The sequence below is a fragment of the Cetorhinus maximus genome, chromosome 28, assembly GCF_964194155.1.
Source record: "Cetorhinus maximus chromosome 28, sCetMax3.hap1.1, whole genome shotgun sequence".
In the NCBI taxonomy this organism is placed as follows: domain Eukaryota; kingdom Metazoa; phylum Chordata; class Chondrichthyes; order Lamniformes; family Cetorhinidae; genus Cetorhinus; species Cetorhinus maximus.
In genome coordinates, this window is record NC_135906.1 from 1,643,765 (window position 1) to 1,665,854 (window position 22,090).

At 47.6% G+C, this 22,090-nt stretch overlaps 2 protein-coding genes across 2 annotated transcripts in view; both read right to left on the bottom strand.

Moving 5' to 3' along the window:
* LOC144668726 (EVI5-like protein) overlaps positions 1-6,387 on the bottom strand; it is a 436,360-nt gene extending 429,973 nt beyond the window's left edge. Inside the window, exon 1 of the mRNA XM_078531055.1 lies at positions 6,163-6,387. The gene's annotated coding sequence lies outside the window, so the exon portion shown is untranslated. The remainder of the gene's footprint in view (positions 1-6,162) is intronic.
* The window catches only part of LOC144668736 (EVI5-like protein), a 31,857-nt gene that overhangs the window by 1,659 nt on the left and 8,108 nt on the right, over positions 1-22,090 (bottom strand). Inside the window, exon 4 of the mRNA XM_078531066.1 lies at positions 20,050-20,175. Within this exon, the coding sequence (XP_078387192.1) occupies positions 20,050-20,175 (126 nt within the window). The remainder of the gene's footprint in view (positions 1-20,049; positions 20,176-22,090) is intronic.

Here is a 22,090-nt window from a genome sequence, read left to right on the forward strand (position 1 = left end):
CACCAAGGCTCCTAGAACAGCACCTTCAAAATCCACGACCACTCCGATCTCGAAGAACAAGGGCAGCAGATAAATAGGATCACAACCAACTGGAAGTTCCCTGCTAAGCCACTCACCATCTGACTTGGAAATATATCGCCGTTCCTTCACTATCGCTGGGTCCAAATCTTGGAACTCCCTCCCTAACAGCAGTGTGGGTGTACCTACACCACAGGGACTGCAGTGGTTCAAGAGGGTAGCTCACCACCGCCTTCACAAGGGCAATGAGGGACGGGCCATAAACGTTGGCTGAGCCAGTGATGCCCAAACCTCATGAATGAATAAAATATTTTGTATCTGTTTTCATGGTAGACGACACGAACAACATCCCAATAATAGTGGAAGGTCAAGGGGCTACAGGGAGCAAGGGTCTTAAAACAACCACTATCACGAAAGAAAGTGTAATGGGAATACTAATGGGACTTAAAGCTGACAAGTCCCCTGGACCTGATGGCCTGCATTCTAGGGTCCTATAAGAAGTGGCTGCAGAGAGAGTTTATGCATGGGCTGTCATCTTACAAAATTCCACAGGTTCTGGAGATGTAATGAAGTCAGGAGCTGAGAGTCCCTGGCGAAATCCATACTGGGCATCAATGAGCAGGTTATTGCTCAGCAAGTGCTGCTTGATAGCACTGTTGATGACTCCTTCCATTGCTTTACTGATGATCGAGAGTAGACTGATGGGGCGGTAATTGGCTGGGTTGGATTGCCCTGCTTTTTGCGTACAGGACATACACGGGCAATTTTCCACATAGCCGGGTAGATGCCAGTGTTGAGCTGTACTGGAACAGCTTGGCTAGGGGCATGGCAAGTTCAGGAGCACAAGTCTTCAGTACTATTGCTGAAATATTGTCAGGGCCCATAGTCTTTGCAGTATCCAGGGTCTTCATCTGTTTCATGATATCACGTGGAGTGAATCGAATTGGCTGGAGACGGGCATCTGTGATGCTGGGGACTTCCGGAGGAGGCTGAGGTGGATCATCCACTCAGCACTTGTGGCTGAAAGTTGTTGCAAATGCTTCAGCCTTATCTTTTTCACTGATGTGCTGGGCTCCCCCATCATTGAGGATGGGGATATTTATGGAGCTGCCTCCTCCAGTGAGTTGTTTAATTGTCCACCACCATTCACAACTAGATGTGGCAGGACTGCAGAGCTTAGATCTCATCCGTTGGTTGTGGGATTGCTTAGCTCTGTCTATCACTTGTTGCTGATTCTGGTTGTTACGCAAGTAGTCCTGTGTTATAGATTTACCAAGTTGACACCTCATTTTTAGGTATACCTGGTGTTGCTCCTGGCATGCCCTCCTGCACTCTTCATTGAACCAGGGTCAATCGCCTGGCTTGGTGATGATGGTAGAGTGGGGGATATGCAGGGCCATGAGGTTACAGGTTGTGTTCGAGTACAATTCTGCAGCTTCTGATGGCTCACAGCGCCTCATGGAAGCCCAGTCTTGATTTGTTAGATCTGTTTGAAATCTATCCCATTTAGCACAGTGGTCGCGCCCCACAACACGATGGAGGGTATCCTTAATGTGAAGGCAGGACTTGGTCTCCACAATGATTGTGCAATGGTCACTCCTACCGATACTGTCATGGACAGATGCATCTGCGACAGGCAGGTGGGTGAGGATGAAGTCAATCATTTTTTTTCCCTCACCACCTGCCCCAGACCCAGTCTAGAAGCTATGTCAATTAGGACTCAGCCAGCTCAGTCAGTAGTTGTGCAACCGAGCCACTCTTAGTGATGGACATTGAAGTCCCTACCCAGAGTACATTCTGCGCCCTTGTCACCCTTAGTGCTTCCGTCAATTGGTGTTCGGTATGGAGGAGCGCTAATTCTTCAGCTGAGGGAGGACGGTACGTGGTAATCAGAAGAAGGTTTCCTTCTTGTTTGACCTGATACCATGAGACTTCATGGGGTCCAGAGTCGACACTCCCTCCCGACAGTATAGCACTGTGCGGCCACCTTTGCTGGGATGATGACGGTGGTTTCTGGGACCTGATCTGTGAGGTATGATTCCATTGCTTCACTAGTCTGTGAGACAGCTTTTGGCACTAGCCCCCAGATGATAGTTAGGAGGACTTTGCAGTGTTGACAAGGCTGAGTTTGCCGTTGTCTTTTCCGGTGCCATGGAGAATGCTGGGTGGTCAGCAGAATTAGTTCATTTTCAAGTTGGCTAACGGTCACTAGAGGAGTGTCCCAGGGACCCGTGCTGGAATCTCAACTACTTACAATCCATATGAGCAACTTGGATGAAGGGACCGAGGTTATTGACAAATTTGCATCCAATACAAGGATAGGTGGGAAAGCAAATTGCCAGGACACACAGGTCGGGATTTTCCAGCACCACCTGTCACCAGGATCTTCCGGTCCCGCCAAAAGTTAATGGAACTTTGGCTGACCTGCCCCATCCCCTGTGATGGGCACTGCCACATGGGGCCGGAAAATCACGGCAAAGGGATATCGATGGGTTAAGGGAGTCGGCCGATATTTCAGAGATGGATAAAAATGTGGGAAAACGTGAGGTTATCCACTTTGGCAGGAAGAACAGAATAGCAGAATATTATTGAAATGCAGAGAGACTGCAGAATGCTGCAGTACAGAGGGAACTGGGTGTCCCTCATACATGAAACTCCAAAAGTTAGCATGCAAGTCCAGCCAGGAATTAGGAAGGCAAGTTGAATGCTGGGCTTCATTACAAGGGGGACAGAGTGTAAAAGTAGGGACGTCTTGTTACAATTGTACAGGGCTTTGGTGAGACCACTCCGACTGCACCGCGGACAGATTTAGGCACCTTACTCAATGACAAATACACTTACATTGGAGCCAATTCAGAGAAGGTTCACCAGGTTGACCCCTGGGGTGAAGGGGATTGTTTATAAGAAAAGTTTGGGCAGATTGAGGGTATAAACATTGAAGTTTTGAAGAATGTGAGCTGACCGCATTGAAACATATAAGATACTGAGGAAGATTGACAGGGTAAATATTGAGCAGTTGTTTCCCCTGGCTGGGAAATCTTGAAACATGGGGGCACTGACTCAGGATAAGGGGCCCATCATTTACAACTGAAATATGGAGACATTTCTTCACTGAGAGTTGTGAATCTGTGGAATTCTCTACCCCAGAGGGGGAGTGGATGCTCCATCATTGAATATAGTTAACGCTGAGAAAGAACAGATTTTGGATCTCAGGGAATCGGGGGATATGTGGAGTGAGAGCAGCAAAGAGCTCCCAGAATGAGAGCTGCTGAAACATAGGATTGAACCAGGGAGCTTCAGATCCTCAATCTAACACTGTCCCAACTGAGCTATTTCAGCCACCATTTTGCTGTGTTTTTGTGCCATTCTTTTGGAAGAAAATATAACCCCACCTGCTGGAATTCTCCCTCCTGCTCATTCCTCATTTCGTGGCACTGCAACCTGACCAGGGCGTTTCATCTCTCCTCTCTTACACCCAATCACACACCTTCCCTTTTCTTCATTTTATCACCCTCCCCTCGCCTAAAGCCCATCACATTTCAAACTTTTCCCACTCCTCATCAAAACTTATCTGCCTGAAACTGCAACTCTCTTTCTCTCTACACACCCGCTGTCACACCCGCTGAGCATTTCCAACATCTTCTCTCTTCATTAAAAACAATTCTCTCTTACTCCATATCAGAAACACAATGGACATTATGCAAAATAAGTTCCCTCTCACATTCCCTCTCAACTTGTTTGCTTTAAAACTTTGCATTTTTATTCTTATGAAATTGTCTCAAATTAAACACACAAACTCCTGATATGGACCCATGCATCCATTTAGCACGGATGGACGATCAGTTCACAGACATTTCACTATTAATCTGCTGCTGTTAATTGTTGCCATGGGCCTTTAAATTAGGCAGAGGGTGATGACATCATACAGACACACTTGGCCACCATATCAGAAAGCTCCCAGAGTGTAATCTCCGATCTAGCGCTTTGAAAGGTTGGAATTATTGATGTAAACTTGGAAATGTTTGACTTCACAGGCTGGGATTGCCTCAATCTCTCCCTACACTAGTCTTCCTCCCGAGCTGTTTGTGTTTGAGCTATCCCACTCGATTTGGGGCAGGATAGTGGGGGAAATCCAGGCCCAGGACAAAGAGACAAAACCTGAAAATCAGAGCCAGGTCATTGAGGAGAGAAGTTAGGAAACACTTCATCACACAAAGGGTGGGAGAAGGGTAGAACTCGATCCCACTATACAATCACAGAGACAAGCTCAATTAATCATTTAAAACCTGAGATTGAAGGAGCTTTGGTGGACCAGGGAACTCAGGGAGATGGGGACAAGGCAGGTAAATAGTGTTAGGATTCACATCAGCCATAATCTCATTGAATAGTGAAACTCATGTTGCTACGTTTCAATGTTTTTCCTGTAGCTTTGATGTGGATCATTTCGAAACAATGGACTCTTCTGATGTCATACAGTCCTCGTGTTATGATGTCATGAAGATAAATAAATTACAGCAGAGCCTTGGTAGCGGAGAGAGTTTTGTTTGAGACGGCAGCAAGCCCTTTGCTTAAGGATTTGTAATTGAAATACAGGACAGGGCATTGGTGAGACCACATCTCGAATACTGTGTGCAGTTTTGGTCTCCTTATTTAAGGAAGAATTAAGTATGTTGGAGGTGTTTCAGGGGAGGTTTACTAGATTGATACCTGGAATGAGCAGATTGTCTTATGAGGATAGGTTGGACAGGCTGAGCTTGTTTCCACTGGAGTTTAGAGGAGTGAGGGGTGACCTGATTGAAGTCTATAAGATCCTGAATGGTCTTGACAAGATGGAATTAGAAAGCATGTTTCCTCTAGTGGGTGAGTCAGAACTAGCGGCAACTGTTTTAAAATGAGGGGTCACCCTTATCAGACAGAGATGAGAGTTGTGCGACTTTGGAACTCTGCGTCAGAAAGTGGTGGAAGTGGGGTCATTGAATATTTTTAAGAAAGATTCTTGTCAGGCAACAGAATCAAAGGTTATCAGCGGTAGGTGGGAACGTAGAAGTCGAAACACAAACAGATCAGCCCTACTGTTATTGAACGGCAGAGCAGTCTCGAGGGGCCGAATGGCCTACATCTGCTCCTATTTCGTATGTTCATAAGTCAGCAATGGAAAAGAAAGCTAGACAGCATATGAACATCAGGAATAGTGTTGTAAATGATGATGATGAACAATGTCTACACTACCGGCTCAGTATGGTGCACCAAATATCCTATCCTGCCTCATTGGACGAACAATGGAAGAAGTCAGGGAAATTGTACACCACAGAGACAAAGAAACTTTTATACATCCCGAGGCGTCCCACTCAAACCAGACCTAAGTCCTGTCTCCAGTTCCGGTTGCTAAGAAACAACAGAAAGATTCAGCTGCTGGAGACGGTAACAGAGAAAAGGCACCAGTTACCAGATCGGTGGAACTTGGACCGAACACCAAGGTTGGCACAAAAAACAAACCCAACTGGCGGCTGTGAAGAAGAAGGTGAGAGGGAGGTGAAGGGTGAACTGAGGAGGCAAGGGTCACAGTGTCAGGAGGAGGTGGTCACTCAGTGGGATCGGAGGTCAAGATCCAGTGTATAGACCGTCCACTCTCTTTCACTCCTCAAACTCTTCCACTAGGTATTAGTTCCGGAGCAGCATTCACAGAAACCTTGAGAACAAGCCACTTGTCATCGTGACTAGGATTTGCCATTTGATCATTGTCCAGACTGCCATTGACACTCACTCCTTAAGAAATGCACACTTAACCCGTTCACACTCTCTCTGCAGCTGCTGCCCAATCTCCAGATTTTTCTCCAATCTTGGAAGATATTGCTGTCTCTCACCTATGCTGTCACCCCTCCCACTGATCCTTATTTGAAACCCTCTAATCTCCCGCCCTGTCTCTCACAGCACCGGGACCCCATTCATCAAAGTCACAGAGAACAGCTAGTGTGACAGCAACAATTACTGACATCAGAACCTGGATGTGTGAGAACTTTCTCCAAACCGTCCTCGGTTAAATTAAAGACAGCCTGTTTGGTTCCTGCCAGGACTCGTGTTTCTGGTTTTCACCCATCAGCCTCTCTGACTGCCGGGCCTGACTGCTTGGAATTATGCACCTACCTGAAGCAGAGCTCTGTTTCCTGTTGTGTATCCACAGTTACTTTTAATAATGAAATGTGTCCATCTGCAGGAACGACTGGATCAGGTAAGTGAGGAAAACCGAAGGCTGAAGACAGCGATCACCAGAACGACTGAAGAACTGAACCAGATCAGGACGAAGCTTCAGGAAGAAGTTTTGGGAACCTGAAAATTCAATTTTAGCCTCGTTTAAAAGCTGCCTCATTAACTTTGTCTCCAGTTTGTTTTGAAATTCTAAATTGTATATTCACCAAGACTCGGGAACTCCAATCAAGTCACAACCCGAGCTCCCTCCGTTTGATTTCACTGAGTAGTGAGGTTTATGGTGTGTCATTGGTGAAAGAATTTGTTTTGTAATTTCAAATCTCTCACTCTCATAAGATTGTTCTGGAGAAAATGTTCCAGCGAATACATTTCAAGACAAGAAGCACAAAGAAATTCTGGGGTTAGCTATTTCGTGACTTTTAGTTTAAATGATTTTCACACAGCAACAAGAACTGGAACTGCCCAGCTCTTTCCAATCTGAACTACATGCAAAGAAGGAGGTGTCTCAGAAGGTGGGCGATTTGCAGGGGGGCGTCGCTGACTTGAAAGAAAAGGTATAAATCCCACCCAAAGTGCAACAATGTCCAGTGATTTCCACTGGCCTTATATTGTGTGCTTCTTAACCTCGTAGTAGTTTCATTTGAGGGATCATCATCCCAAATGGCTGCTATAAGCAGGGAGCTTGTATTAATATTACACTCTGCCCCTATTCCTTTTATTCAGGAGTCTTGTCCATCTTTTCAGGTGTCCTCAGTCTTTGCATCTTGGAGTGTATGTGGTACAATGGAGTATGTTAGACTCAGTCCCATAAAGGGTTAACTGTAATAGTCTGTGATGTCAGAGAAGGAAGTGACTTTCTCATGTGATGTGAGATTCTGGGACAATCTGAAGTGAAAGGAAAGCAAGTATGGTCAGAAGCTTGTAAGAATGTTCTCCTTAATCTGTGAATATGTGAAAATAAATGTTAGCGTCTTTATAGCTAGCAGTCTTCAGAATTCACTGAAACTGCTCCAGCCCAACAGCACAATCATATAGTGCACAGTTTGTCTTTGATGATGTGGAACTGGAGCATGTTCTTTGTAACAAGCTGAACATTCCCTGTAATGTCGGACTGGCTGGTTAATGGACACTGTGCAGCTGAACATTCCCTGTAATGTCGGACTGGCTGGTTAATGTACACTGTGCAGCTGAACAGTCCCTGTAATGTCAGACTGGCTGGTTAATGTATAATGTGCAGCTGAACATTCCCTGTAATGTCAGACTGGCTGGTTAATGTACACTGTGCAGCTGAACAGTCCCTGTAATGTCAGACTGGCTGGTTAATGTATACTGTGCAGCTGAACATTCCCTGTAATGTCAGACTGGCTGGTTAATGTACACTGTGCAGCTGAACATTCCCTGTAATGTCGGACTGGCTGGTTAATGTACACTGTGCAGCTCAACATTCCCAGTAATGTCGGACTGGCTGGTTAATGTACACTGTGCAGCTGAACATTCCCTGTAATGTCGGACTGGCTGGTTAATGTACACTGTGCAGCTGAACAGTCCCTGTAATGTCAGACTGGCTGGTTAATGTACACTGTGCAGCTGAACATTCCCTGTAATGTCAGACTGGCTGGTTAATGTACACTGTGCAGCTGAACAGTCCCTGTAATGTCGGACTGGCTGGTTAATGTACACTGTGCAACTGAACATTCCCTGTAATGTCGGACTGGCTGGTTAATGTACACTGTGCAGCTGAACATTCCCTGTAATGTCAGACTGGCTGGTTAATTTACACTGTGCAGCTGAACATTCCCTGTAATGTCAGACTGGCTGGTTAATGTACACTGTGCAGCTGAACATTTCCTGTAATGTCGGACTGGCTGGTTAATGTACACTGTGCAGCTGAACAGTCCCTGTAATGTCAGACTGGCTGGTTAATGGACACTGTGCAGCTGAACATTCCCTGTAATGTCGGACTGGCTGGTTAATGTACACTGTGCAGCTGAACAGTCCCTGTAATGTCAGACTGGCTGGTTAATGGACACTGTGCAGCTGAACATTCCCTGTAATGTCGGACTGGCTGGTTAATCTACACTGTGCAGCTGAACAGTCCCTGTAATGTCGGACTGACTATTTTTTGGAAAAATATACTTTATTCATAAAATATCTGGAACAACATTCCAAACCACTTCAAAATCACCATCACAAAGGTACAATCAGATTCAGCTTTTACAACATGTATCACCAGGTGCATAAGTACAAACAATGAATATTACAATCATTTGCAGACATTCATTTGAGCTGTACAGCCCGAGGGGATTTAAACATTTCCCAGTCCCTCGGTGCCCTGGCAGAAAGGTCTTAGACAGTGACCCTTCCCCATTGCGCCTTTGCGGCAGCTGCCCCAAGCTTTAGTGCGTCCCTCAGCACGTAGTCCTGGACTTTGGAATGTGCCAGTCTGCAACACTCGGTCGGGGACAACTCTTTGCGCTGGAAGACCAACAAGTTTCGGGCAGACCAAAGAGCGTCTTTCACCAAGTTGATGATCCTCCAGCTGCAGTCGATGTTTGTCTCGGTGTGTGTCCCTGGGAACAGCCCGTAGAGCACAGAGTCCTGTGTCACAGAACTGCTCAGGACGAACCTCGACAGCAACCACTGCATCTCTCTCCAGACCTTCTTTGCAAAGGCACAATCTACAAGGAGGTGAACAACGGTCTCTTCCCCACCACAGCCACCTCGAGGGCAACGTGCAGAGTGGGTGAGACTCCTGGCGTGTAGAAAGGATCTGACGGGGAGGGCCTTTCTCACCACCAGCCAAGTCACGTCTTGGTGCTTGTTGGAAAGTTCTGGCGTTGAGGCATTCTGCCAAATAACAGTCTGCTCGGGAAACCATCCCACAGGGTCCACCCTCTCCTTTTCCCGCAGGGCCTCTAAGACGTTACGTGCCGACCACTGCCTGATGGACTTGTGGTCATAGGTGTTTCTCTGCATAAATTTTTCCACCAGGGACAGGTGGTACGGCACGGTCCAACTACTTGGAGCGTTCCGCGGCAGCGTGGCCAGACCCATCCTTCGCAACACCAGGGACAGGTAGAACCTCAGCACATAGTGACACTTGGTGTTTGCGTACTGACGGTCTACGCACCGCTTGATGCAGCCACACACAAAGTTGGCCATCAGTATGAGGGCGATGTTGGGCACGTTTTTTCCCCCTTTATCTAGAGGCTTGTACATCGCGTCCTTGCAGACACGATCCATTTTCGACCTCCAGATAAAGTTAAAGGTGGCTCGGGTGATCGCCATCGTGCAGGTGTCTGGAATGGGCCAGACCTGTGCCACGTACAGCAACAGCGAGAGTGCCTCACACCTGATGACCAGGTCCTTACCCGCAATGGAGAGGGAGCGTCGCTCCCACATGCCCAGTTTTCATTTCACCATAGACACTCGCACCTTCCAGTTTCTAACGCATGCCCCGGTCCCTCCGAACCATATCCCCAGCACCTTCAAGCTGTCAGCCCTGACGGTGTAGGGGACAAAGGATCGGTCAGCCCAGTTCCCAAAGAACATGGCCACGCTCTTCCCACGATTTACCTTGGCTCCCGAGGCCAGTTCGAACTGGTCGCAGATGTGGATCAGTCTGCGCACCGACAGCGGATCCGAGCAGAAGACGGCGACATCGTCCATGTACAGGGAGGCTTTGATCTGAGTGCCTCCACTGCCTGGGATCGTCACTCCTCTTATGCCCGGATCCTTCCTGATGAACTCAGCAAAGGGTTCTATGCAACACACAAACAGGACAGGGGAGAGAGGACAGCCCTGCCTGACTCCAGATTTAATCGGAAAGCGATCTGTTTCCCACCCATTGATTGAGACTGCGCTACTGATGTTAGTGTAGAGCAGTTGGATCCAATTTCAAATTCCCTCCCCAAACTACAGTTTGGAGAGCACATCCACCATGTAGGTGTGCAATATTCTGTCAAAGGCCTTCTCCTGATCCAAGACCTCCGTGATAGAGGACAGGAAGGACTGGGAGGCCGTGCTGTCTGTGGGCTTCACGTCATACAATCTGGCATAAAAGGATTTGCTGATCCTCAAAATGTCGGACTGCGATGACTTTACTGAGCCGTCTTCTTCCTTCAGGCTGCTGATCACAGAGCTCTCTCTGTGTACCTTTTGGAAGAAGAAACGTGAGCACGTCTCATCCTGCTCCACGGAGCGGACTCTGGAACGGAAGATGATCTTGGAGGCCTCCGAGGCAAAGAGCGAGGCTTGCTGGCTCTTTACCTCTTGGAGTTCCTCCTTGACATCGACCCCCATCGACTGCAGCCGGAGCAGATTCTGCATGTTTTTCTGGAGTCGAGACATTTCCCTCTGTTCCTTTCTAGCTTTCTGGGTGCCTTTGAGGATGAAAAACCTCTTGATGTTTCCCTTGATCACTTCCCACCAGTGTGTCAGGGACTCAAAGAGGGGTTTCACGGTTCTCCAACCTTTGAAAACCCTCTTGAGCTCCTCAATGTTCTCTGGGGTCAGCAGTTGCACGTTTAGCTCCCATGCCCCCCTGCCCACCCTCTGGTCTTCCTTTAAGTGACAGCCAGCCAGTAGGAGGCAGTGGTCAGAGAAGAACACTGGCTTGACATCGGTGGATCTGACTGCGAACGCTCGGGACACAAACAGCAAATATATCCTGGAACGGATGGACCCGTCTGGCCGCGACCAGGTGTATCTACGCTGCGCTCCGTCTGCAGGGTTGCTGAAGACGTTGTGCAGCTTGGCATCCTTAACTGTTTCCATCAGGGATCTGGACGTAGCGTCCAATCTGCTGTCGGCCCTGCCGGATCGTCCAGCCACATCGATGATGCAGTTGAAGTCGCCGCCCAGAATGACCGGCCTGGAGGTCGCCAGCAGCAGTGGGACTTGCTGAAAAACATCCAGCCGCTCGGCCTTTTGTGCCGGTGTGTACACGTTAATTAACCGGAGTGGAGCATTCTTGTACATGACGTCTGCTACGAGGAGGCGCCCGCCCACCACCTCCTTAACCTCGGAGATGGTGAAGTTGCCTCCCCGCAGCAGAATACCCAGGCCGGAGGAACGAGAGTCGTTTCCTCCCGACCAGCTGCTACTTCCCCCTGCTGATTTTCCACTGCTTCCTCCTCCTCCATTGATTCGCTCTCCTGAGGAGTGGGAGGTTCAGGGGGCAGTGCTGTTGATCGGCTGTCTGTTGCCTCAATCTTTTCCTCCACCTTGTCTCTCTCTGTGTCCTCCTTTGTCCCGTTGTTCTCACTGGGGGCCATGGTGGTTGGAGTGTTGCAAGTGTCCTTGGTACTGGTGACATGAAGCATTTCCCTGCTTCCCCCTCGTTGGCTTTGGCTGCCCGTGCATAAGTGAGGCAGCATTTGGGGCAGGTCCTGTAGAGTTGAGCTGCCTCGCCACACAGGTTGCAGCATTTAGTCTGTTTGCAGTCCTTTGTCTGGTGCCCTTCCTGTTTGCAGTTCTTGCAGAGGGAGGCGCTGCAGTTGGCCGCTGCATGAGCAGACTTGCCACATGAGCAACAAAGTTTGGGTTGCCCAGCGTAGACAAGGTAACCACGGCTTCCCCCGATAGCAAATCTGGAAGGAGGGTGGAAGATGGCTCCCTGACCATCGGTCTTGAGCGTGACCTTAAACTGGCGTTTGCCTGTCCAGATCCCCAAATCGTCTCTAACCTCGGTGCAGCTCCCCACCTTGTCGAAGTACCTGGTGAGGAAGGTGAGCACGTCGATGACAGGGACGTGGGGGTTGTAGAGATGCACCGTCACGAATCGGTCCCGTTGCAACGGCAGAGCAAAGAGCGGCTCCACCGTCAGGATCTTCATCTCCGGCTGGTCTCTCTTCTCCTCAAACACCTTCAGGAACTTGACGCAGGCAGCAACATTCCTGAAGCTCACGTCGAAATATCCAGCGCTGGGGAAGTGCTGCAGGGAGTAGATCTCCGCAGCTTCAAATCCACACGCCTTCAACAGGATCCTCCTGGCGAAGAAGGCCCGATCCATAGGTGCTCCTCCTTCGCTGTCCTTCACCGTGACTCAGACGGTGTTTGATACCCCATGGTATGGGGTTCGATTGGTTATAGCATTTGCTTCACGACCTTGCCCTGGCAGAACCACGATCATGGTCTCTCCCCTGCCAGGTAAGTAAGGGTTATGTTGGGCACGTTTTTCCCCCCTCATCTAGAGGCTTGTACATCGCGTCCCTGTGAACATGATCCATTTTGTAGTGCATTTCCACAGCACATCACTTCAGATTCAGGCTAGTGGTGAAAATCTGAAGAGTTTCATGCATTGCTAATTACAGAGACGCCTAATAGGTCACAATGTTCTGTAACTGCTCCCAGACATGCTACACCACAACGTAGCAATTTAAAGCCTTTTATTCTGCACTGGTAAACTGAAAGGAAGCAGAAATATCCAGATGCGAACTATGGCACATGGCCAATAAGACGTAAAGCTCCATCAAGCACTCACTTTGATTAGACAAGTACAAGAGGGCAAGAGAACAGGCTGCACTCCATTAGCTGCACTGTTCACTTCTGAACATTTAATTCAGTGTCTTAATTAGTTTCATTCATATTCAGGTATCACAGTTTAAGCAACTCCCTCTGTGCACTACAGAAAACTCCAGATTAAGCGTTCTGTTACCCTACATGGTGTAAGAAATCTAAAGCCTCTCTCTGCAATCCTACCCCCAAAAAAATGATCTGTACACGCAACACGCCTACCTTCAACTTTCATCCCCTTCCTGTTTTAGATAAAATTCAAAACAACCTGACCACGTGTTAAATCCTGCCAGGATTGGGTGCTGAGTGGTTACTCTCCCCATTGGGTAACCATGTGATCCTGCTGGCTTCTGCAGCCAATGCTCGTTTAACCAAAGTGGACCCGGCCAAGGGGGCCACGTGCGCGAGAGACTGAGCGAAGGGGGAGTGTGGACCTGCCATGGTGCATTCCACAAAGCAGCGGGGAGTGACGTCACAGGACAGCAAGGCACTTCCTTAAACTCGGAGTCAGGAAACGACCAATTTCAATCGGGGTGCGTGCAACAGTCACAATAATAATCCAAGCATTGGCACAGAGCAGGTCTAGAGGCATTCATTAAAGTTAATGACTTAAACATTTTACTCAATAGATTGTAAAAGAGGTAATCGAGGATTTTTTCTTCAGTCATGGATGGGCAGCTGAGAGCTGCTGCTTACAATCCCTGCGCGGTGTGGGAACTTCAGGACATGATTCTTGGGGGGGCCACGGGTGGAGGAGGAGTTCCAGCTGCTTGAGCTCGAGCCCAGGTTTTCCAAGCTTGAGGGGCTGCAGTCACTGCGGAGCATGAGGGAGGATGAGAATTCCCAGGATCATACGTTCCAGGAGGTGATCACGACACAGGCAGTGAGAGATCAGGACTGGAGACGGGCGGCCATCAGGAAGAGGCAGGAAGTGGAGACTTCGGGGTGTGCGCCGCTCTCAAACTGGGACTTGGGATTGGAGACTGCTGGGAGTGACGATACCTTAAAGAGGTGCAGTCAGATCATGGCACCAGAGGGCAAGGGACAGCAAAGTGTAGAAATGCAGTTGTCATAGGAGATTCTATAGTTAGGGGGACAGACCAGGTTTCGTCATCATGAGTTCCACATGCTGTGCCGTCTCCCTGGTGCCAGGGAAAAGTACATCACAGAGAGGAGACAGAACACTCTGCAAAGGGAAGGGAGGGAGTCACAAGTTGTGGCACATATCAGTGTCACCAAGTAGAGGGGGCAGATATTGAGGTTCTATGGTCAGATTTTCAGAAGCTAGGGAAGATGTTGGAAAGTATGACCCTGAGGGTACCATCACAGAATTAATCTCTGGATTGCTCCCAGTGCCAGGCGCTGGTGACAGTAGAGATAGGAAGATAGGGAGGATCAGTACGTGGCTTGAAGCATGGTGCAGGAGGGACGGCTTGGGACATTGGGACCGGTACTGGGGCAGGAGGAACCTAGTCAAAAAGGGACAGGTGCACCTCAACAGGACTGGGACCATTGCCCTGATGGGAAGTTCACTCGTGTGGTTGGGGAGGATTTAAACTAAATTGGCAGGTGGATGGGCACCAGCGTATAGAAACAGAAAAGATGAATAAGGTGCATAAATGGAGTGTTGGACTGTACCAGAGAATGGGGTATTTCCCTATTAGGAGAGCACGATGAAGCAGGAATACAAAGACAGGTTTGCGATGCATGTATGTAAATGCACAAAGTTGAGATATTTTGGTGAATAAGGTTGGTGAGCTACAAGCACAAACAGCCGTGTAGGAATATGATGTGGTGGCAACAAGAGAAACATGGCTCAAAAATGCTGAGGACTGGGCACTCAATATACATGGATATAAAATGCTCAGGAAAGACAGGGAAGGAAAACAAGGGAGGTGGAGTGGCAGTACTGATTATGGAAGACATTGTAGAATTAGAAAGAAAGGATATCCTTCACAGGGCAAGGGCAGAACCGATTTGATTCAAGTTGAGAAGCAACAAGGGTACAGATCACGCTACTGGGGCTATTCTGAAGGCGCCCAAAAAGAGAGAGAGATAGAGGATTAAATCTGCAGGGAAATCACAGAGATATACATGAACTATCGTGTAGTGATACTAGGGAGCTTCAATTACCCAAATATCAACTGGGATAATGCTGGAGTAAAGGGTAAAGAGGGGAAGGAATTTCTGACATGTGAACAGGAGAACTTCCTTGGCCAGTATGTTCTTGGCCTGACCAGGATGGTTGCAGGGGAAGCGATGGCGCAGTGGTATAGTCGTCGGACTAACAATCCAGAGACCCAGGTCAGCGCTCTGGGGACCCAGGTTCGAATCCCGCCACAGCATACGGGATTCAATAAAAATGTCTAACGATGACCATCAAACCCATCTGATTCACTAATCATCGCCCTCCCTTAGCTTAGTTGAACACCACTTGGAGGAAGCACTGAGGGCGGCATGGGCCAGAATGTACTCTGGGTGGGGGAATTCAATTTCCATTACCAAGTGTGGCTGACCAAGCCTTAAAGGACATGGGTGCTAGACTGCGTCTTCTGCAGGTGGTGAAGGAACCAACAAGAGGGAAAAACATACTTGATCTCATCCTCACCAACCTGCCTGCCGCAGATGCATCTGTCCGTGACAGTGTCGGTAGGAGTGACTACTGCACAGTCGACGTCCCATCTCCATCATGTTGTGTGGCACTGTCACTGTGCTAAATGGGATAGGTTTCGAACAGATCTAGCTGGGCATCCATGAGAGGCTGTGGGCTATCAGCAGCAACAGAATTGTACTCAACCACAATCCATAACCTCATTGCTTGACATATCCCCCACTCTACCATTGCCATCAAGAACATCATTCAATGAAGAGTGCAGGAGGGCATGCCAGGAGCAGCAACAGGCAGACCTAAAAATGAGGTGTTGACCTGGTGAAGCTATAACACAGGACTACCTGCATGCCAAGCAGCAAGTGATAGCTAAATGATCCCATAACCAACAGATCTAAGCTCTGCAGGCCTGCCACAACCAGAATGATGGGGGACAATTAAACAACTCACTGGAGGCAGCAGCTCCACAAATATCCCATCCTCAATGATGGGGGAGCTCAGTCACACCAGTGCAAAAGATAAGCTTGTGGCCGTCAGCCAGAACTGCCGAGTGGATGGTCCATCTCGGCCTCCTCCAGAGGTCCCCAGCATCACAGATGCCAGTCTTCAGCCAATTTGAATCACTCCATATGATATCAAGAAATGGCTGAAGGCACTGGATACTGCAAAGACTATGGGCCCTGACAATATTTCAGCAATAGTACTGAAGACGTGTGCTCCAGAACTTGCCGCACCCCTAGCCAAGCTTTTCCAGTACAGCTACAACACCGGCATCTAACCGGCTATGTGGAAAATTGCCCAGGTATGGCCTGTACACAAAAAGCAGGACAAAGCCAACCCGGCCAATTATCGCCCCATCAGTCTACTCTCCATCATCAGTAAAGTAATGAAAGGGGTCATCAAAAGTGCAATCAAGCGGCACTTGTTTAACAATAACCTGCTCACTGACACCACTCAGCTCCTGACCTCATTACAGCCTTGGTTCAAACATGGACAAAAGAGCTGAACTCCCGAGGTGAGGTGAGAGTGACTGCCCTTGACATCAAGGCCACATTTGACCGAGTGTGGCATCAAGGAGCACTAGCAAAACTCGAGTCAGTGGGAATCAGGGGAAAACTCTCCACTGGTTGGAGTCATACCTAGCATAAAGGAAGATGGTTGAGGTTGTTGGAGGTCAATCATCTCAGCTCCAGGACATCACTGCAGGAGTTCCTCAGGGTAGTGTCCTCAGCCCAACCATGTTCAGCTACTTTATCAATGATCTTCCTTCCATCATAAGATCAGAAGTGGGGATATTCGCTGAAGATTGCACAATGTTCAGCACCATTCGTGACTCCTCAGATACTGAAGCACTCCATGTCCAAATGCAGCAAGACCTGAACAATATCCAGGCTTGGGTTGACAAGTGGCAAGTAACATTTGTGCCACACAAGTGCCAGGAAATGACCATCTCCAACGAGAGAGAGTCTAACCATCGCCCCTTGATGTTCAATGGCATTACCATCACTGAATCCCCCAATTTCAACATCCTGGGGGGGGTTACCATTGACCAGAAACTGAACTGTTCTAGCCATATAAATACTGTGGCTACAAGAGCAGGTTAGAGGCTAGGAATCCTGCAGTGAGTAACTCACCTCATGACTCCTCAAAGCCTGTTCACCATCCACAGGGCACAAGTCAGGAGTGTGATGGAATACTCCCCACTTGCCTGGATGAGTGCAAGCTGCAAAACACTCGAGAAGCTTGACACCATCCAGGACAAAGCATCCTGCTTGATTGGCACCATATCCACAAACATTCACTCCGTCCACCACGACACACAGTAGCGCCACTGCGTACCATCTACAAGATACACTGCAGGAATTCACCAAGGCTCCTTAGACAGTACCTTCCAAGCTCACAATCACTGCCGTCTAGAAGGACAAGGGCAGCAGATAGATGGGAACACCATCACCTGGAAGTTCCCCTCCAAGTCACTCACTATCCTGACTTGGAAATATATCGCCGTTCCTTCACTGTCGCTGGGACAAAATCCTGGAACTCCCTCCCTAACAGCACTGTGGGTGTACCTACACCACATGGACTGCAGCAGTTCAAGAAGGCAGCTCACTACCACCTTCTCAAGGGCAACTAGGGATAGGCAATAAATGCTGGCCCAGCTAGCGAAGCCCACATCCCGTGAATTAATTTTTTAAAAAAAATCTGGTGCTGGGAAACGAGGCAGGCCAAGTGGACTAAATGTCTCTGGGGGAACACTTGAGCAAGAGTGATCATCATATCGTAAGATTTAGACTAGTAATGCAAAAGACCAAGAAGCAATGTAAGGTAGAACATCTAAATTGAAAGAGGCTATTTTCAATGGGATCAGAAGGGATTCAGCCAAGGCAAAATGGAACCAAAGAAAGACAGAAAGAACTGTAACAGAACGATGGGTGATCTTTCAGCAAGAGATGCTTCGGGCACAGACTTTGTACATTCCAACAGGAGGGAAAGGCACAGGAACCAAAACCCAGGCTCCTTGGAAGACAAGAGATATAGAGAAAACGAAGAAACAAAAAAGGAAGGAGGGTGTATGATGCATGTCAAGTGAATTCTTCAAGCAAGAAACAGATCAAATACAATAGGTTAAGGGGAAGTGAAGAGGAAAATATGACTGACAAAGAGAGAGTATGAGAACAGAATGGCAGTCAACGTAAAAGGGAACCCAAAAATCTTCCAGTAGCACATAAATAGTCACCGGGTAGGAGATGGAGTGGGTCCGAAAGGCACTAAGGGTGATGTATGCTCAGAGGCACAGGGTAAGGCTAGAATACTTAATGAGTACTTTGCATTAGTGTTTATGAAAGAAGAGGAAGCTGACAAAATATTGGTAGAGGTAACGAATGGGGTGAAAATTGAGAGACAGGAGGTATCGCATAGGCTGACTACATTTTGAGTCGATAAGTCATCTGATCTGGACGGCTTGCACCCCAGGTTGCTAAAGGAAGTGGAGGTGGAGATAGAGAAAGGGCTTGCCATAATTTTCCAATCATCCCTTAATATGGGTGAGGTGCCAGAGAATTGGAGTGTGGCAAATGTGACACCCTTAGTGGAGAAAGGCAAGGTCAGTCCTGACAACTGCAGGCCAGTCAATTCAACATCAGTCATGAGGAGGGTTTTAGTGACTGAAGGCACTTGGAGATGTTTGGGTTAATTAAGTTCCAGCACAGATTTGCAAAAGGCAGATTGTGCTCGACAAACTAATGGAATTCTTTGAAGTAACAGAGATGGTTGATGAAGGGAATGCAATGGTTTGTCAGCTATATGGGTTTTAAGAAAACCTTTGACAAAAGTACCAGATAAAAGACTGGTTAACAAAATTGTGATGCATGGAATAAGAGGGTCAGTGTCTAATTGGATAAAAAGTGTCTTAAGGTCAGAAAAAACTGATCCTTATTAGCTGATAGTGCAAGGACTAGGGGGCACAGGTTTAAGGTTTTGGCTAAGATATGCGGGGAAACGAGAGGAAGAGCTTTTGTACACAGTGAGTGGTCATGACCTAGAAAACTCTGCTCACAAGTGTGGTTAAAACAGGGACAATGAACTATTTCAAAAAGGAAATTGGACGAGCATTTGAAGGAAAAAAACTTGCAGGGTTTGGGGAATAGAGCGGGGGAATGGGACTGAGTGCTCCACGGACAGTCAGCATAGACTAGATGGGCCAAATTAACTCCTCCTGTGCCATAAATTGACTCTATGGCTCTTGTAAATAACTGGGAGTTATCAATTCAGTCTTGTAATCCTACCCTGCTGCGGGCTTGAAAGGATAAATTTGTTAGGAAGAAAACAGAAGTCAATTGCCCCGTACATCCATTCTGTGGTGCACCGCATTACAGTAATTTTACATCTAATCTCATTTAGGAGTTCAGATTTCTAACATAGCTTGCAATCACTTCCAGGCATTCATTTTTCATTATTTCCTCCTACTAAACATTGGCAAGACTGAAGCCATTGTTTCTGGTCCATGCTCCAAACTCCATCCCTCACCCTGGCAACAGTCTCAGAATAAGCCAGTCTTGTTCACAGCTTTGGTGTCACATGCAGTGAACTTCCAGCCTCTCATTCCTGCATCACTAAGACCACCTATCTCCACCTCTGCAACATTGCCCGACTTCACCCCCAACTCAGCTCATCTGCTTTGGAAAGCCTCATTGATGCCTTCACTAACTCTAGAATTGACTATCCCAACCCACTCCTGGCTGCTCTCCCACGTTCCACCCACCGTAAACTTGAGGTCATCTAAAATTCTGCTGCCTGCCTCTCAACTCACGCCAAGTCCCGTTTCCCTATCACCCCTGTCCTCGCTGACCTGAACCTTGACTGTAAAATTCTCACCCTTCGTGGTCTCGTCCCTCTCTACCTCTGCAATGTCTTCCAACCCCACAGCCCTCAGATATCTGTCTTCATCTAATTCCCTTGTGCGTTCCTGATTTTAATGCTCTGCCGTTGGTGGCCAGACCTTCAGTTGCCTCAGCTCCAAGTTCTGGAATTCCCTCTTTACACTTCGCTGCTTCTGAACTTGGCTTTCCTCCTTTAAAATGCTACTTGAAAAATACCTCCAAGCTTTTGTGAGTGAGCAAGGATTGCTCAGTTTACTCCAAGTGTTTCTCTCTCAATTCTCTCGAATGCAACGCCTGGCTTTGTAGGAATCAGCTGGTTACCTGTATTAAGTACTCAAACTGGTAGATGCAGAGTCCCAGCTCTGCCATACTGGGTTTGAAGAGCTCCCGCAATCGATATTCTTGCATCAAACGCACAAACACACAAAAGGCTTCTTCCTCGGGCATCTATAAAAGGAAAGAGAAATTTGCTGCAGGTGAGGCACCGGGAAAACGTGCAAACAATTTCATTTCTGCACAGGCTCAAATTAAACCATAAGGCTATTGGCTAAAGAGCAGCGATTATTGAGGAAGATTTCATTGTCAAAGAAGCAAATACAGAAGGTGTAAAAGAAGCTTCCAGCTCTTTACACAATCCCTTGGAAGAGCTGTGGGAAATAGTTATGGCGAGAATAAAATGTGGGTTTTAAATTCTTCCCCTGAGGCTATTCTGTTACTCTATTTGAAATGGGATTACTAGGTCTACAAGATTGCTATAACATTTAACAGAATAAACACCTGGAGCACTCACAGGGCTCCTAGAATGAGATTTTTAAAAGATCCACATAAAACTGGTTGTTACATCCTGACAATGTCAATGAATAAATATTCGACTACTCTTTGACAGCATTTCAGTTTTATGATGGTGTAGTTCAGGCAGCATCTTTCACAGGATGCCTGCTGTGAATAATAATGCCCTAAAATTAGGCTGACTACCTGGCAAGTTTCTGATTGTTTGTTTAATCTCAATGGGCTAGATGGATTACACACTCTACACACTGCTTTCATACAGGAGCATCAGTCAAGGCCTGTTCACTGGGTTAATACTGCACAAAGCAAGTTCCATCCTGTGTGCAGAACACCTGGTTATGTGAATCACAGAGCAGAAAAGACCCTTCGGCCCATCGAGTCTGCACCAACACATGAGAAACACCTGACCTTTCTACCTAATCGCATTTACCAGCACTTGGCCCATAGCCATGAATGTTATGACATGCCAAGTGCTCATCCAGGTACTTTTTAAAGGATGTGAGGCAACCCACCTCCACCACCCTCCCAGGCAGTGCATTCCAGACCGTCACCACCCTCTGGGTAAAAAATTTTTCCTCACATCCCCCCAAACCTCCTGCCCCTCACCTTGAACTTATGTCCCCTCGTAACTGACCCTTCAACTAAGGGGAACAGCTGCTCCCTATCCACCCTGTCCATGCCTCTCATAATCTTATACACCTCGATCAGGTCACCCCTCAGTCTTCTCTGTTCCAACGAAAACAACCCAAGTCTATCCAACCTCTCTTCATAACTTAAATGTTTCATCCCAGGCAACATCCTGGTGAATCACCTCTGTACCCCCTCCAGTGAAATCACATCCTTCCTATAATGTGGCGACCAGAACTGCACACAGCACTCCAGCTGTGGCCTCACCAAGGTTCTATACAACTCCAACATGACCTCCTTACTTTTGTAATCTATGCCTCAATTGATAAAGGCAGGTGTCCCATATACCTTTTTCACCACCCCACTAACATGCCCCTCTGCCTTCAGAGATCTATGGACACACACGGCAAGGTCCCTTTGTTCCTCAGAACTTCCTAGTGTCATGCCGTTCATTGAATACTTCCTTGTCAAATTACTCCTTCCAAAGTGTATCACCTCACACTTTTCAGGGTTAAATTCCATCTGCCACTTACCTGCCCATCTGACCATCCCATCTGTATCTTCCTGTAGCCCAAGACACTCAACCTCACCGTTAACCACCCGGCCAATCTTTGTGTTATCCGCAAACCTACTAATCCTACCTCCCACATAGTCATCTATGTCATTTATATAAATGACAAATAATAGGGTGAGCACAGATCCCTGTGGTACGCCACTGGACACTGGCTTCCAGTCACTAAAGCATCCTTCTCTCATCACACTCTGTCTCCTGCAACTAAGCCAATTTTGAATCCACCTTATCAAATTACCCTGTATCCCATGCACATTTGCCTTCTTTATAAGTCTCCCATGTGGGACCTTGTCAAAGGCTTTGCTGAAATCCATATGGATCAAATATCTGAAATAAAAGATTGCTCTAACAAAGTTGATCCTTGAAACACCAGGG